Source organism: Gadus macrocephalus, chromosome 5 (genome assembly GCF_031168955.1).
Source record: "Gadus macrocephalus chromosome 5, ASM3116895v1".
NCBI classification, from domain to species: domain Eukaryota; kingdom Metazoa; phylum Chordata; class Actinopteri; order Gadiformes; family Gadidae; genus Gadus; species Gadus macrocephalus.
Genome location: NC_082386.1, coordinates 14402971 through 14418419, shown reverse-complemented (window position 1 = coordinate 14418419; position 15449 = coordinate 14402971). Strand labels below are relative to the sequence as shown.

General features: G+C 46.3%; 3 protein-coding genes across 5 annotated transcripts in view; 2 read left to right on the top strand and 1 right to left on the bottom strand.

Annotated features, from left to right (window-relative positions):
* The window catches only part of stag1a (STAG1 cohesin complex component a), a 38393-nt gene extending 36263 nt beyond the window's left edge, over positions 1–2130 (top strand). For both annotated transcript variants that reach the window (XM_060052613.1, XM_060052612.1), the window contains exons 31-32: positions 13–93; positions 421–2130. In XM_060052613.1, coding sequence (XP_059908596.1) covers positions 13–93; positions 421–444 — 105 coding nt within the window. In that variant the 3' untranslated portion in view covers positions 445–2130. The remainder of the gene's footprint in view (positions 1–12; positions 94–420) is intronic.
* Positions 2131–2284: 154 nt separating this feature from the next.
* Positions 2285–8622, bottom strand: pccb (propionyl-CoA carboxylase subunit beta). Its single transcript, XM_060052616.1, has 15 exons — positions 8340–8622; positions 7914–8033; positions 7736–7804; positions 7562–7618; positions 7340–7453; positions 6823–6933; positions 6375–6483; positions 5663–5783; positions 5468–5549; positions 5129–5252; positions 4779–4886; positions 4233–4333; positions 3657–3755; positions 3366–3465; positions 2285–3083 (listed from the first exon to the last, which is right to left on the bottom strand). The coding sequence occupies exons 1-15, from the start codon at positions 8580–8582 to the stop codon at positions 2962–2964; spliced, it is 1680 nt and encodes a 559-aa protein (XP_059908599.1). The 5' UTR covers positions 8583–8622; the 3' UTR covers positions 2285–2961.
* A 475-nt stretch (positions 8623–9097) lies between these two features.
* Positions 9098–15349, top strand: LOC132458108 (E3 ubiquitin-protein ligase MSL2-like). Of its 2 annotated transcripts, XM_060052614.1 has the most exons (4): positions 9100–9697; positions 9804–10111; positions 10538–12012; positions 13301–15349. In XM_060052614.1, exons 2-4 carry the CDS (start codon positions 9970–9972, stop codon positions 13607–13609), a joined length of 1926 nt encoding a protein of 641 aa, XP_059908597.1. In that variant the 5' UTR covers positions 9100–9697; positions 9804–9969; the 3' UTR covers positions 13610–15349. The 2 variants fall into 2 exon arrangements, with proteins under 2 accessions (XP_059908598.1, XP_059908597.1); XM_060052615.1 differs by having other exon boundaries at positions 9098–10111.
* Positions 15350–15449: the final 100 nt, after the last annotated feature.

Below are 15449 nucleotides of genomic sequence, written 5' to 3'. Positions count from 1 at the left end.
TGTCCTTCTCAGCCACCGTCTCGGAACAGACGCGAGCGGGCGGAGTTGAGACCAGACTTTTTCGACTCTGCGGCGATGATCGAGGACGAGTCGGTGAGTAGAGGATCTTTGGGGGGGATGGGCGGCGGCGGGACGTTGTATGTTTCGATATTAGAAATGTTTCAAATGACGCCTCAGAAATCTCCAGGCATGACACTTCAAATATTTACATGCATTCAGCACACATTTAGAGTCCCAAACAGCCACATTTGTTAAGCTCAATCTGTTCTATTTGTTTATGTAAACCTTTTGAATTAAAACAATGACTATATAGACAAACTGTAGACCCAGACGTTTGAAGGATTTGTGTCGTGTGTTTAACATATGTGGTAAAGTGGGTCGTAACCGTTTAACTTCTCTTTTCTCCCTTGTCTACCACAGGGATTCAGCATGCCCATGTTCTGAGAAGGGGATTCAATGATCCTGAAAAAGGAAAAAGATTCCAGTGTGCAGCACGGTGAAGAATGGGTTGTCTTTTTGGGGAGGGAGGGGGGGGGGGGGGGGGGGGGATCCTGAATCAGCTGCCAAACTCTTTATAAGACTATAAGCGACACCGGTTGAGTACTTTTTCCAGGTTCCCGAGACTTTTCTTCTCGTACTTTACAACAAGATGGCTGCCACTAAGTGTCGAAGGGGGTTGGGGGGGGGCTGGGGGTCATCCTCTGATGATGACTCTTGGATTGGACGGAAGATGATCGCAACAGACCAGGATTGGCTCCTTTTCTGAACCCGCCCCCCAGCCCCCGACCCCCTCCAGTCAAGACTATCAAAATGGGGGAGGACCTTCATCTATCTCCCCGTTCTCCTCCTGCTCCTTCCAAGTGCATTGGTGAAACTCTCTGGTAGCCGGCTTTGGGACTGTTGACCAATGTTTTGGTGCGTCCCGTTTTACCGTCCCCTGCTCCACCAATGCAGAGGCCATTGGTTCCTGGCAGTGACCCTCCCCACCCCAACAGATGTTTTTGTTTTGTTCCCCCCTGGTGTCTCTCTCTAACCCTTCAGTTTTCGTCCAACAGGGGGACCCGAGAACAGTAGTAAATGTGATCTATCTTTTCCCCCTCGCCCTCTGTTTGCCATCCGATCCCTTGTCTGTGGTGGTTGGTGTGTGAAGTGTATTGTGTTGGTTACATTTTTGGTTATTTAGATGTACACACTCATACACAGGCATTTGCGCACCAAGGTGAATGCCCCCCCCCCCCCCCCCCCCTTTATAGACTGACATTGAGAATTTGTGTAATTGTGTTGTGCTCGAAGGAAAATTGAGTGTTGTGATTGGATGAGAAAGTAACGCTCACACTGATCTTGGACAAAAGCTCCGCCCTGTTTAAAGCGCACCACCCCGAACCACGACTTTTGAAGGGAAAATGTTTAAAAAAAAAAACACAAACATATTTTGAATTCTGTAGCTTTAGTACAAACGTTTTAAATCAAGTGTTTTTTCCGTTGTCTGTTTGTACAGCTCTTTGTTGAATATCTTGTTGCCAAATTGTGGCCTACATACTTCTACCCGAACCCTTTTTGTTACTAACGTAAAAGCAGACACTGTTGCTATGGGATACCAGGGGAGCCAAAGTGCTGTATGTTTTGATTGTAGCCATCTCAACGACTCATCCTTTTATTCTGATTTCTCTCACCCGGTTCCGAATCCTCACGTGATCGGTTAGCGGTGGAAGCTTAGCTAACGTTTGGCACGTTCAACCAAAATCGTTGCTCATATCGCACACAAAATGTCAACAGGGTGAACAGATCCAGTGTACAACAACCCGTTTCAGCTTTAGACGTAAACGGTTCATATATTTATATAAAATATATATAATATATGTAGAGCAAAACGATTGGTGCGTGCCATTGTTTTCTGATGGATTTGTCCACTGGTTTGACTGTTTACGACCGAATATTTACCGCAACCCACTGTTGGTGCAATCAATCAAGTGATCATGTGTTCCCTGTGGCAGGTTTGGCAGTCCTGTAGATATCAATTTGATTGGGTCTTTATGCTGCACAATTAACGTCACCCGTCCTTAAATACTCTAAAAGTACATCTTTTCTGCCAACTTAAATTCTTTTTAATAAAATAAAATCTGTAATCAATTCCTGACAGTTGTTTAAATTAATTATTCTTAACCATTTTTTCCTCAATATCTAACGGTATTGTGTTGGGTACTTTCAGAGAGCTGGAGATGAGAAAGTAATTATCCATGATAGACTTCTAAACATTTTGGAAGAAACAACCATGACAAAACAGTGCATATGACTTGATAACATTTTATTTTAAGTACACATGGGTAAAACTGACTTTATTTCTAAACCCTACTGCCCTTGGGCAGTACAAACCATATGAAGGCTTTGGGTTTGTTTGATTTATATGACCAATGACAGCGTGTGTCCTGCCAAATGGAAAAGGCACATACTCAGTAACACATTTCTCCAGGTTAGACAGATTTACTGGTGGTTCATGTTTTAATACTCGTTGAACAGGTTCAAATGTTCATTTGTTATTAACATTTCCAATGTTTATAAGAGGGATTGCTTATGAGATACATTTTCGATGGAAAACCCCATTCCAACCAGGATGTTGGAGAACATCACCAATATCGCAACGCTAACTTCATACGTTATTATTGCACATAAGAGACTAGGGTAGAATGGGTCTTGCAATAGGTCAACAGGTTTTTCCTCAGATCGTTTCTTAGTCTCTATTTGGTGGTCGAGATGATTTTGTGTACAGGGTCTCTTTGGGGTGGTAAACTCATTTCCAAACCAAGAAACACTACAAAAAAGGTAAAACAACAAGAGGACAAGAACACACACCACCAAATGCTGTATTGCTGTGTCCGGTGCTTGATCCATGTGATCTAGTTGACCCCGGAGTACTGTGACGTGAGCTACTGTGGGTTTGGAGAAGGTGGGGCTTCAGCCGCCCTACAGGGGCATGTTGGCGTGCTTCTTCCAGGGGTTCGCCTGCTTCTTGCTGGCTAGCACCTCCAGGTCTCTGCAGATCCTCTTCCGTGTGGTCGATGGCTCAATGATGTCATCCACAAAGCCTGGACACGGACCCACACAGTCAATTACAACAGTACGAGGCGTCGAGACCACCACGATCTAGGTCTCAACTTTGCATCTAAAGTGACCTTGTTTCATAGCACAAAGTCAATGTTTATCTCTCTTAATCGATACATTCTGAGTTTAGTAAAGTTAGCATCTTATTTTGCCTTTTTATTCTAATTACTTCTTCAAACGTTATGAATTCGAGACATGGCTGATCCACATCAGGTCAAGTGTTGGCTGTGGTGGGGTGCCTATTCCAGGAGGAAAGGTGGAGTTACCTCGGACAGCCGCGGGGAAAGGGTTGGCGAACTTCTCCACATATTCAGCCTCAGCCTCCACCTGGCTGTCCTTCCCTCTGAAGATGATCTGGACCGCGCCCTGAGAGACACACGTCCATGCTTTGGTATGAGAATCTTAACATGCAAAAGTACTCCTTTATTGCTATCCTTTTTGCCTGTATTGTGCACGCGTGTATGGTTTCCTTGAACAGAGATATGACCTTTCCGTGAAAGGTCATGTCTCCACGTACACACAATGTTGACGTATTTATTTGCTCGTGTGTTTTATACCTTAGCACCCATGACGGCCACCTCTGCAGACGGCCAGGCGTAGTTGACGTCTCCCCTCAGGTGTTTGGAGCTCATGACATCATAGGCCCCGCCGTACGCCTGGACAGGTGACACACACACACACACACACTGGTGTTTTAGTCGTCGTTTCAAACCCCAACCACACCCCATTCATCCCCTTCATAATCCATTGCGTTTGAATTTTACTAATGGCATTAAATTGCAACAAAAGCAGAATTGATTTTGGTAGGGCTCCTTAATCACAAATACAAGTCAGGCCGATACCATTCATCATTTTGATCCAATCGGCTGATGCATGCACTCACAAGGCTGATACCTTTCCCATTCCGAAATCTACAATTTAACCCATTGCATTTTAAAGTTTCATTAATTACCGTTATGAAATTTATCATTATTATTAAATTGCTGCAATTCGGATGCAAAATAAAATTAAAAAACATTGCCATTTTATATCAGCCATCGGCCGCCCTGCTCTCTCAACATTGGCCATTGAAGAGGCCATATGGGTTTACTACCAAACAGCATTAAATACACTGAGGGGGGAGGCGGGCACACCTTCCTGGTGATGATGGTGATCTTGGGCACGGTGGCCTCGGCAAAAGCATACAGCAGCTTGGCTCCGTGTCTGATGATGCCTCCGTACTCCTGGGCCGTTCCTGAGATAGAGAGGGGGGGGGGAGGGGGCAGGTTCATGGTCGGGGTAGCCTCACCAATCAGACTCTAGAACCAGATCTAAAGCCAGAGGCAGACGACCTCGTTTCTGGGTGAATAGCCGTTTCTATTTCTTCGCCTTATTTGTTTCCGTCAATCGTGTTGCTGAAGGCGGGGAACTGTGAACGTGCCTACTTGGCAACCCCCCCCCCCCCGCGCTAGTAAACTGTAAAGGAAGGTCTTTAAAAGGTTTCAAATCAGCAGCAGGTAGACCTTCTGAAAGCTTCAAAATCCCCGTAACAAAACTGCCCTTCTAGTAGAACATGGACAGAAACAGTCTGAGCTAAAAAAAAAAAAAAAGCGTAAGTCACATGATCTAATTGATCCTCAGGTTAAAATTAAAACAGAATAAGAATATTAATAATACGTTTGTGATATTAATTGTTATACCTGGGAGGAAGCCGGGCACGTCCACAAAGGTGATGATGGGAATGTTGAAGGCGTCGCAGAAACGCACAAACCGAGCGCCTTTCACCGAAGAGTTGATGTCTAGACAGCCTGGGATACAAACATACACACGAGTTTGGCTTCATTAGGTTAGGATCCCAAAAATATACGTTTTTTTTTTTAAATGTATGATGTATAATGGCCCTTATTATCCTAAACGCAAACTCGCTGAGAAAACTGAATGTTGAATTCTAAATCCAATTCTCTCACCCAGCAAGAGTTAAGAACCAAGACAGCTGCTAGGTGATCATGGCCCATCCCATAAAAACAACCTCGCCCTGACATTCCCTCACCTGAAGCCACTTTGGGCTGATTACCCACAATGCCCACAGTGCGCCCGTCCATGCGGGCGAACCCCACCACGATGTTCTTTGCGTAGCTGGGCATGATCTCGAAGAAGTTCTTCTCGTCCACGATCTAGAGAATATGACATATTACAATTTATGTTTAGGGAGATAATGGCATTAAACAACTAAGAGAAATTATCACTGCGGGAATGTGCATAGAGATGTTTCATAAATAATGACCAATTAATCAAAAAAGGTGTACTCGCACAAGGAAGGGATAGCAAAATAAATATTTATATGACATAATGTTTATTGCAGTGAAGGTTCTATATGAAGTCTTTATACCGCATGAATGATGTCCAGCATGTCGTACGCTTTCGTGGTCTCGGAGGGGACGATGGTGTCCATCGCAGGCACCAGGCGGTCACTGTGACCGGTTGGGGGGGGGTGGGGGCGAGGAGGGAGAGAACAACGTTAGGCGACAGCTGATTGGCCGACCGTTCCGTGTTGCAGCACCGGCTAGGCAATGCGATTGGCTACCTGGGGTCATGGGACTCCATGACGGGAGCAGCGTCCTGATTGCTGAGCGGCAGAAAGTTGAAGAAGTCTCGGAGGTTGAGCAGCGCGTCCACGTCGTTCTCAAACGCGTAATGCGCCACACCTGTGAGAGACACGCACGCAGATGGTTATTCCCGAACAGGAGGTGGTTTGGGGGCAGGATAGAGGTGTGGCTAGAGGGTTTAAACTTTAAAGTCTCAGCCGAAGGATACTGGGTTTCGAGGCCCAATGGCCGCAACCTAATTTGTACGCTTATTTGACCACTGACCCCTTACCTGCTCCTCAACACATCCTTCATTTTTGACCGCTAGTCTAAAATATAAAGAAATCTCTAGTTAATTTCTCCACCGAGCCTCAGCATTGCTTTTTCCTAACTTTTCGTAAAGAGCTCTTATTTACTCACATGTTCTTACAATTCAGGAACAATATAGGAAAAATATATATATCTTGTCATATAGGAAAACAGTGCTTCAAGAAATTTCAGCTTGTAAGTTACGAGCTTATGAACAGTAAAGGTAGATCATCTGGAATTTGTATGTATTTGTCCAATGCCTGTAAAAAGCCTTCATGAGTCGGATGAGGACTCTTGCAGAAGTGCAGTACAATGTACCATCTAGTGGCGTCTTGGTGTCACTGCAACGAAAAACGGTTCAAATATCATATGTAAAGGAATATTAAAACACAGCTGACTGACCGGACACTGCTGTGTGTGTCTTGGCTCCTCCCAATTCCTCCTGCGTCACATCCTCATTGGTGACAGACTTCACGACATCAGGGCCTGTGATGAACAGGTATGATGTGTCCTGGAAAATAAAACAATAAGATACAAGCATTGCCCCACTGTTTTGTTTAAACACAAAGCCTTTAAACAATCATTGACAATATGGCAATAAATACAAGCCGTGTGTGTGACATACATGCACACAGTAAATTTCATACCTGGCAAAAGATCGATACTATTTATTTGTATATTAACGGAACCCAATTAGCTAAACAATGCTGAAGGCAGCTGGGATCCACACAAGACATAAAACACATGAACTAACATTAATACATCAACACATGCACTTTAATGGTCTTCTAAAAGTTTTTGATGCTTTGATTATGATTTAATCAAGAGTTTGGCTAGTGAGTCCCCCTACCTTGACCATGAAGGTGAAGTCTGTGAGAGCGGGGGAGTAGACGGCCCCGCCAGCACAAGGGCCCATGATCATAGAGATCTGGGGCACTACACCTGACGCCAGCACATTCCTCTGGAGAAAGAACACAAATGCGTTTCTACATTTCACACGGTATATACCTAAGATAAACATTATTTTTTTGTTTGCTGCTACATGGTTATGTGAATACAAGAAGGGTTTCCCAGTGATCAACTGTGATACTGTACTAGTGAGTGACATATTGACAGTTGTAGTTTTTTAAGATAGCATTGGTGAATGCACATGCAGATTGAACTTGAGTTGAATTGAGGTGTGGAATTAACTAGAAAATTCAAAATTATATATCTTTTAGTTCTCTCTGCATACATAAAAGTTTAATAAGGATTTATCACAACTAGCAACTCTTGGAGTTAATGGTAGCACCTGATCAGAAAACAGTACAACAACAACAACAATCAGTTTAGTCAATGTATCATGTACTTTCTATCTAAAAACTCACCAGGAAGATATCTGCATATCCTGCTAGAGACTCGACCCCTTCCTGAATCCTGGCCCCTCCAGAGTCATTCAACCCGATGACCGGCGCGCCCACCATCATGGCCTGGTCCATAACCTGAACACCAACACTCAAGTCTGAATTTAAAACTTACATAAACTCAAATCCACATTTTCTTCCCTTTCTTTTTTTCCAAGTTTTTGCGTTGGAGACCAAAGTACTAACCTTACAGATCTTCTGTGCATGGGCTCCTGACAGACTACCCCCAAACACGGTGAAGTCCTAACACGAAAAAATTCACAATTGTTTAGTAATTGGTTATAACAGACTAGTTGACCCCACTTTAATTGCATGAATATTGGGTTTGTCTCCATATAGTTATTACGGTGTCGGTTTTACCTGACTGAAAACGTAGACGAGCCTGCCGTTGATTCTGCCCTGTCCCGTCACAACGCTGTCCCCTGGAAACTGAGCGTGGAAATCAAAAGGGTGAGAGAAGGATTTCTAGAAAGCGGACAAACAAAACAATAACCCCAAAATTATGTAGCCATCACCGGTGTATTTCTTGTTTGTTTACCTTGTTCCGATCCTGTTCCATGCCGAAGTCGGAGCATCTATGCTCCACGAACATGTCATATTCCACGAAGGACTCGGGATCCAGCAGTAGCTCGATCCGCTCCCTCGCTGTCAGTTTACCCTGTGACAACCAGAGTTTAAAGTTGACCCTGTGACAAGACGTGCTTCCACTCAGTTCCCAACTTCCCGATGTAACCGAGTTTAGAGAAGCCCCAATGGTACACTAACTTCCCATCACTGGGAATAACTAACTTCAATGACAAAACTTACGAATAGTTGTAGCCTACACAAATGCAGAGTAGGCCTATGTATACGACTAAACCTAGTCCGAAAAAATACAAATCCTCCGCACTATAGCTAGAATTAATGGGGGGGGGGGGGGGGGAACTCAATTGCAAACAGAGAGTCAAGTTTTACCAAAGGTTACCTTTTTGTGCTGTGCATCAATCCTAGGTTGACCTCCCCCGAGCAGAGCCTCTTGACGCTTCTTGTCTATCCGCTCTTTCACGGACAACTGGCCAACGGCATACCGACGGCATTGTTGTTGTAGACTAACCTGGGAAGCAGTGGCGGCGACGACACCGGGTTTTACCCGTGCCAAACCTCCAAAAGAAGTCCTAAGCCCACTTATTAGAAGAGAGCTGCTTCGTGCAACGGAGAAGGCCGCCATTGCACCCTGTGCTAGTGTGAGGAGGTTGGGTCGACGTGCAGGCATATAGACCAATTGCAGAGGTTACATTTTCTGTTGACCAATCATATACCTGATAATGTTGAGCGGAGGCGGTACTTGAACTGCAGTCATTTCTTCTGTGGTTGAATCTCTACCTAACCGAATGTCAACACAGTGAACAACAATTCCCATCTGCATAATTTGTTTGTTTGAAAGAATGAAAGCATTCAAGACAACTCAGAACTCGGATATTCCAACTCTGGTCTAATTGGGTCAGCCAATTCCGAGTTTGGACAACGGTTCAAATCTTATTTAAATGTTGCAAATCTGGGCTCGTATTTTCCGAGTTGTCTTGAACGCAGCATAAAGGTATAGGCCTACTGCACTGACAAACGAATTAACTCTTAATAATCAGACATAATTACATTTAAATTAATGATGCCTTAAATATGTTTATATTTTTGTATTCAAAATATATATCAAACAGGAAATTATACACTTAAAGGAAAGGTTTTCCCATCTCTGTAACCAAGGTAACTGGAAAGGATGGTCTCGCGTGAACACGTATCTCGAGACGAGGAGCAAAGGAGGAAAAGTGGAAAACCAAATGATTGATACATTGTAACGGCTAGCTGCCAATGTTTTGGTCAACATTAAGTGCTTGTTGTAGCAAAACGTGCCACATTGTATCTTTTTTTTTACACGCTGCGTTTTACTTCGAAGCATGTGTTTAGAGAAGACTGACGGGACTCAAATCCTCCGAATCAATATTTAAGTTAGCTCACTGTGCTAACTTGATAGCTAGCTTTGTTTACATCGGCTGCGCGCGTGAATTCTTACTACTGGCTTCATTCGTCGTTAATCTTTGAGCTATAGGAGGACGGAGTTTTAATGTTTTCCTACGATTTTCCACACTATGCACAATCCCCCTAAAATTTGTTTATGATGTACTAGTAGATATTTCGGTGCTCGTGGCACCAGCTAACTCTTAGGACCTTAGCTGGTGGGATTTTCTAATTCATTGTGTGAAAATGGAATTATTGATGTGAGAGACAAACCATAGGAGTAACGCGAGGAGTGCTTCGTCCCAACACAAGTCATTTAATCGTGATCAGGTAAACTCATGGTGCGAAAACAATGTTATGCTATTGTGCAACTGGCTATCTTTACGCTCTAACACTTCGCGCGTCACATTTCATTATGCTGTATTTCGGACTGCAGCTGTCTGCCTTCCTACACGCGGCCGGATGACTTCGGTATTGTTTTGGTGAGAACGGAACGGACCAAACCACGGCAGATCATCCCATCCACCCTGGGACCCGTCTCAGTGCGTGGCTGGGTTTATTCCCCCCCGGGCTCTGTTTCCCAGAGGCTGCGGTGCACAGAGATGAACCCTGTCAATGCAACCGCTCTGTACCTGTCCGCCAGTCGGGCCGTGTTCCAATGTGACCCGCGGAGACCCCAGACCTTCACAGAGATGTACAAGCTACTGCTCTTCTTCCGACAGTCCCTCGCATGTTTGGTCTGCGGTAAGAATCTCTTGAATATCTTATTGTGTTCATCATGTAAAAACAAAATAATAAACATGAATCGTGATTAAAAAAAGACAAACATGAAAATGCACTGATTTCATTTACTTAATTACCCTCGTTGTGAAATGTGAGTAACATTTATTCCCTGCCGCGTGGGCGATGCCGTTCACACAGTTTGATAAGCTAACTGGTCTCCTTGGTAACCGCGGTTGAGCCCCTAGAAGCAGCTGCCCTCTTCATCGCTAAGGCGAGTCGTGACGAAACAGACGGGCCCTTGTTCTTTACTATTGGATGTTGATGAACTCAACCAACCACCTTGGATACAGAGAACCCTATAGCGTGCACATTATAGTATTTTATCATGTTATTGGCCATATGGTAATAACATGTGGTCTTGTTGTGTTTTATTTTTTTTGTTGCAAGGCAAACTGCTTCAAGACCCAATTGCCCCCACACACTCGGAATGCCAGCACTATGTGTGCTCGGGATGCAAAGGCCAAAAGATGCAGATGAAGCCACTGTGCAGCTGGTGCCGGGACTACTCCTGCTTCCAGGAGAACAAACAGCTGTCTCTGCTGGTTCAGTGCTATAGGAAGCTGTGCTTGTACGTCACCCAATCCCCGCTGCTGCAGCCAATCAGCAGCCAGGTGGGCGGGTCTCCAGAGCTCTTGGCCCTGCTGGAGGAGGTTTTGTTCATGACGGCCGAGGACTCTCTGGACACAGAGCCAGACACAGAGGAGCCCGCGCCAGTGGACGAAGCTCCCTGTGCTATCGAGTCCCTTACCCCCACTGAAGCCCCTCCCGTACCCGCAGAGCTGTCGGCCCCGCCGCAGTGCTCCTCCTCAGAGCCCCCATGGCCCGGTGCGCAGCAGGACTGCAACGGGACCTGCGTGGAGGAGCTGGGTCCCTCCTCCCCGGAGCTGGAGGTGTGTGAGCTGGAGGAGGAGCAGCAGCAGCCGTCCCCGGGGAGCCTCTCCGCTGCGTCCTCGGCCAGCTGTGGCGCCCCGGAGCCGGGCCACGCCCCAGGGTCGTACGCCCCCCCGCAGACCTCGGCCTGCTCCCTCCTAGACGAGGAGTCTAGCAGGGAGCTGGAGGAAGGGGAGGTTCTGCTCCTCAGCGTGGAGGAGGTCCTGCAGACGCTAGACCCCATCCAGCCCATCGCGGACTCGCCCGAGTCGCCGCCGGAGAGCACCCACACCCACACACACACACACGTGCACATCCCCTCGGACAGAGGGCACACGACACAAATGTACATACGCTTGGACACGGGGCACAACTACACACAGATCCAGCCGGACAGGACTCGCACGTTGGCCGGCTACGGTAGCGCTGCTCGCACGCACGCACCCGTAGCCCCCTCAGACCCGGCCCCCTGCCATCCTCCGTTCCGACCCCACAGGAAGAGGTCTCGGTCGGAGAGCGACCGGGAGCGGGTGAAGCCTCTCCCCATCGCCTCCATCCTGCAGGGCGCCACCGCGCCGCCCGACAGCCCCTCCGTCCCCCAGCCCCAGCCCCACCCACACCCACACCCACACCCACAGCCGTCCATGGCACCCTCTCACACGTACTCCTCCCTCCCCAACGGCTCCGCCCCCAAACCCAACCGCCCCTCGCCCAACTACACCAAGGGCGCCCGTAAAACCACCGTAGACCCGGCGCCCAAGAAGCCCTGCGGCAAGCCTCGCAGCAGCGGAGGCCCCAAGCCCAAGGACCAGCGAACTAAGGACCAGCGTGGCAAGGACCAGCGGCTGCCCTCGGGCTGCCTGGTCCCTGCCGTCAAGCCCCCCTACAAAAAGCCTGTGGAGAAGAAGGGCTGCAAGTGTGGCAGGGCCACCCAGAACCCCTCTGTGCTGACGTGCCGGGGGCAGCGGTGTCCGTGCTACTCCAACCGGAAGGTGAGACCTGCACGTGGCTCCTGGTTAACTTTTCAGTAGCTGCTCTTTGGTGATTTTACTTTGATCTTATCTTATTGTCTTATTAAACATCTATCTAAAAGATGGTGCCTCATACAGGCTGCGCCGGTTTACTTTGTATTCACGGCATGCTCAGTAATAAAGTGGTCATAAATTGGGAACTCGTAGGACAAACCGTGGTCAAAGTCTAGCGTGTTAATTGACAATGGAAACCCTGAAGCAAGCAGTTAACATTGCTCTGTGACTTGGAATGCTGATTCGGTCTTCCGCTCCCCACTGTAGATCGCTTTATAGCGGAGCGCTTAAGGATTTGTATTACGGCATACACCAGGGTAGTACGAAATAGATATTCAATACCATCCAAAAATACAGACGCTCCATTTCTATTAAACTGGAGAAGACGACATTTAAGTCAATATGTATTTTGGCCAAGTTTTGAAGAAGGATAAAGCCTATAATTAAGTAGCCCAAAATTAAGCTCTTCTAGACCATTGCATTGTTGTTGAGACTAAAATCGGTTTGTTCCCCAATAATTTGCGGTTAGAGAGTGTTCCCACGCATTCAACAAGTTTTTACCATAATGGCTGTGCAACCGTAGTGTCCCGACCTCAAAACCGAAGTGTCATTTATAACAGCATAGTGCCGCTGTTGGTGGTGTATTGAACAAATCACAAAAGGGGAATGACAAAATACTCGGCCCTAAACGATATCCTAACAAAACGCAATTAAACGGGTATAACATTCAAATATCTGCTATCCTGCCAGCTCTAAAACAGTTAAAAAGCAGGAAAAACTGTGTCCAGGGGGGCTACGGTTTGGGTGGAACGCAAATAGACATATGTTTCGATATAAATATGGATATATAGATATAGATCATTTAATTGTAGCACATTTGTTCTGTACGTTAAACGCATCATTCACATGTATTTGGCTCTTTTGACACATTTTTCTAAACGCCTCTGCCATCTCTTAATGGATGTGTGGTTCTGTCTTGATCGGATGTGAATGACGTGCGTCATCAGAGAGAACGAGGCTCCGTCTCCAACGGAGACCAGCCACTGTTTGATGTCATAGATGTAGGATATAAATTTGCCTACTGTCAAATTGAATGCAGATGCTGACCTGAAGGGACGCGTACACCGTGGTGGTGTTGTGAAGATCATTTGTTTTGTAGAAGCGGTCAAAAGGCGGGAGCATTGCTCCTGGTCTATAGCCAGGTGGGGGAAAACCCTGATATCTAAATATATCTCCTAACTGCGTGGTGTTGCAGGCGTGTCTGGACTGTATCTGCCGCGGCTGCCAGAACTCGTACATGGCCAACGGCGAGAAGAAGCTCGAGGCCTTCGCCGTGCCGGAGAAGGCGCTGGAACAGACGCGCCTCACGCTTGGCATCAACCTCACCAGCATCACCGCCGCCGCCCTCCGCAACCCGGGCACCGCCACCGCCATCCACGGGAGCCACACCCACCTCCTTAACGTCGCCACGGCAACGGGCTCCCCCATGGCCACGGCCTACCTTGCCCCCAGCCCTCCGAAGGACCCCGCGTACAAAGACGGCCTTGAGCTGCTGATTGGCTGAAGGTTTTTGTTTTTGTTTTTGTTTTGTGGCAGTTTATTATTTTTTTTTTAAACTGCTCAGCGATGACTGAATGTGATGACTGTTTGGTCTGATGGAGGGCTACGAGCCTCTTTCTTTGTCTTTGTCTCTCGCGTTCTCTGTCTGTCACTCTCTCTGTCTGTCGCTCTCTTCTGCGAGGGATACCGACTGAGGCAGCTATTGATCTAAGTGTGTGTGCGTGTGCGTGTGCGTGCATACATGGGCGTGCCAAAGCTAGTCTTTTTTTGTAGTGTGCCTGAATAGTGCTGTGTGTCTTGTCCTTTGGGGGCCCTCAAACACACATGCTCACACACAAGTGGTTCCTAGTCTGTTCTGCATTTGAGAGTGGCGTTTTTTTTTAAAGACCACAGACGTCAATAACAAGTCTGTGTGTGCTTGTGCGTGCACCTGGACACATGCAAAATAGTGGGTGCATATCGACAAACAACAGCCTAATCATCTCTCTTTCACCTTTCATACAATCTCCATGAACTAAAGTATTAATCACTGTTGGTTTCAGGTGGTCGTTAGAATCAGGGACAGCCCTACTAATAATGTATTTTCTTGTGGTTAGTTAACATTCGGCTCACCTGTAAAACATCTCTATCTGTCCAGTACATATGCCTTCTGTATGTTTTTATAGCTGCCTGCCTGTATCTCAGACACTCTACTCTCTCAATGAATCCTAGTACTGTTGCCAATGAATTGGCTTTAATGGACTTGATGTAGACACTGCAGGCTAGAAGATAAGTGTTTGTCTTGCTCCGGGGTGCGTGAGTGTGTGTATGTGAGTTTGCCTACCTGCTGAGTTTTACTGTAACGTCAATGGGAGTGGGCACCAGGACACGAGCACTTAAAGTCTGGCAGATTGGCCAATTACAACCTTTCTCGGTTACCATAGCAATATCGGCACCAATGGGCTGAACCCACACTAATGGAGCCTTCCAGCCCCTCACACAAAAACACATCCATGTCTGTTTACAGAGCTTCTGAGGAACCAGTACAAGCATTGTAATTTATTTATAGCTCAATATTACACTATATATTTACAGTCAATGTGATATCTGTAATATTACAACTCATTTTTTCTAAGCGGATTGTTAAATGGTGTGTTGGTGTATATATGCGTATAGACGAAACAAAGCCATACAATTAACACTATTATTCAGAGAAAAACATCCATGGCCTGCTCATGTTTGTCCCCAGTCAAAGTGTTTCGCCATGGTGAAGGCCGTGGTAAAAAAAATATCTCTATATATTTTTGATACCAGTCCAGGGTGTGTGGACGCCTATGTGTGGTTTTTGTTGAAAGCACCTTGGATCCTCTCATGTAACTGGGAGGGTCCATATCTGTCCGTTTAATTTTCTGTGTGTGCCTGTTATCTACTCGTGTGTGTTTGTCATGGGGACCAAAAAGAGATTTTAAGTGAGGTCAGAGGTCAAAAGAAAAACCTGACTTCTTCTTAAAGCCAGGAAGTAGTGGCTAGATTTACAGTTATGATGCGTGTGTGTGTGTGTGTGTGTGTGTGTGTGTGTGTGTGAGAGAGCCTACACGTGTGTGTGCAATGTGCGATTGTGTCAATGTGTAACTTTTGGGCATTACTTGAACTGTAACACACGTATTTTTAAATGGAATAACTGCTGTTGCTGGGGAGACTGGGCGAGATGTTCACTGCCACATTATGAAAACAATACATCATGAATTAAAATAGTAGTTTTTTACTTTTTCGTGTGTGTGTGTGTGTGTGTGGGTGGCCACAATAAGCTGCCAGGTGAGGAGGGTAAACTAGAATCACTTCTTCTACCAACAGATTGTGATTTG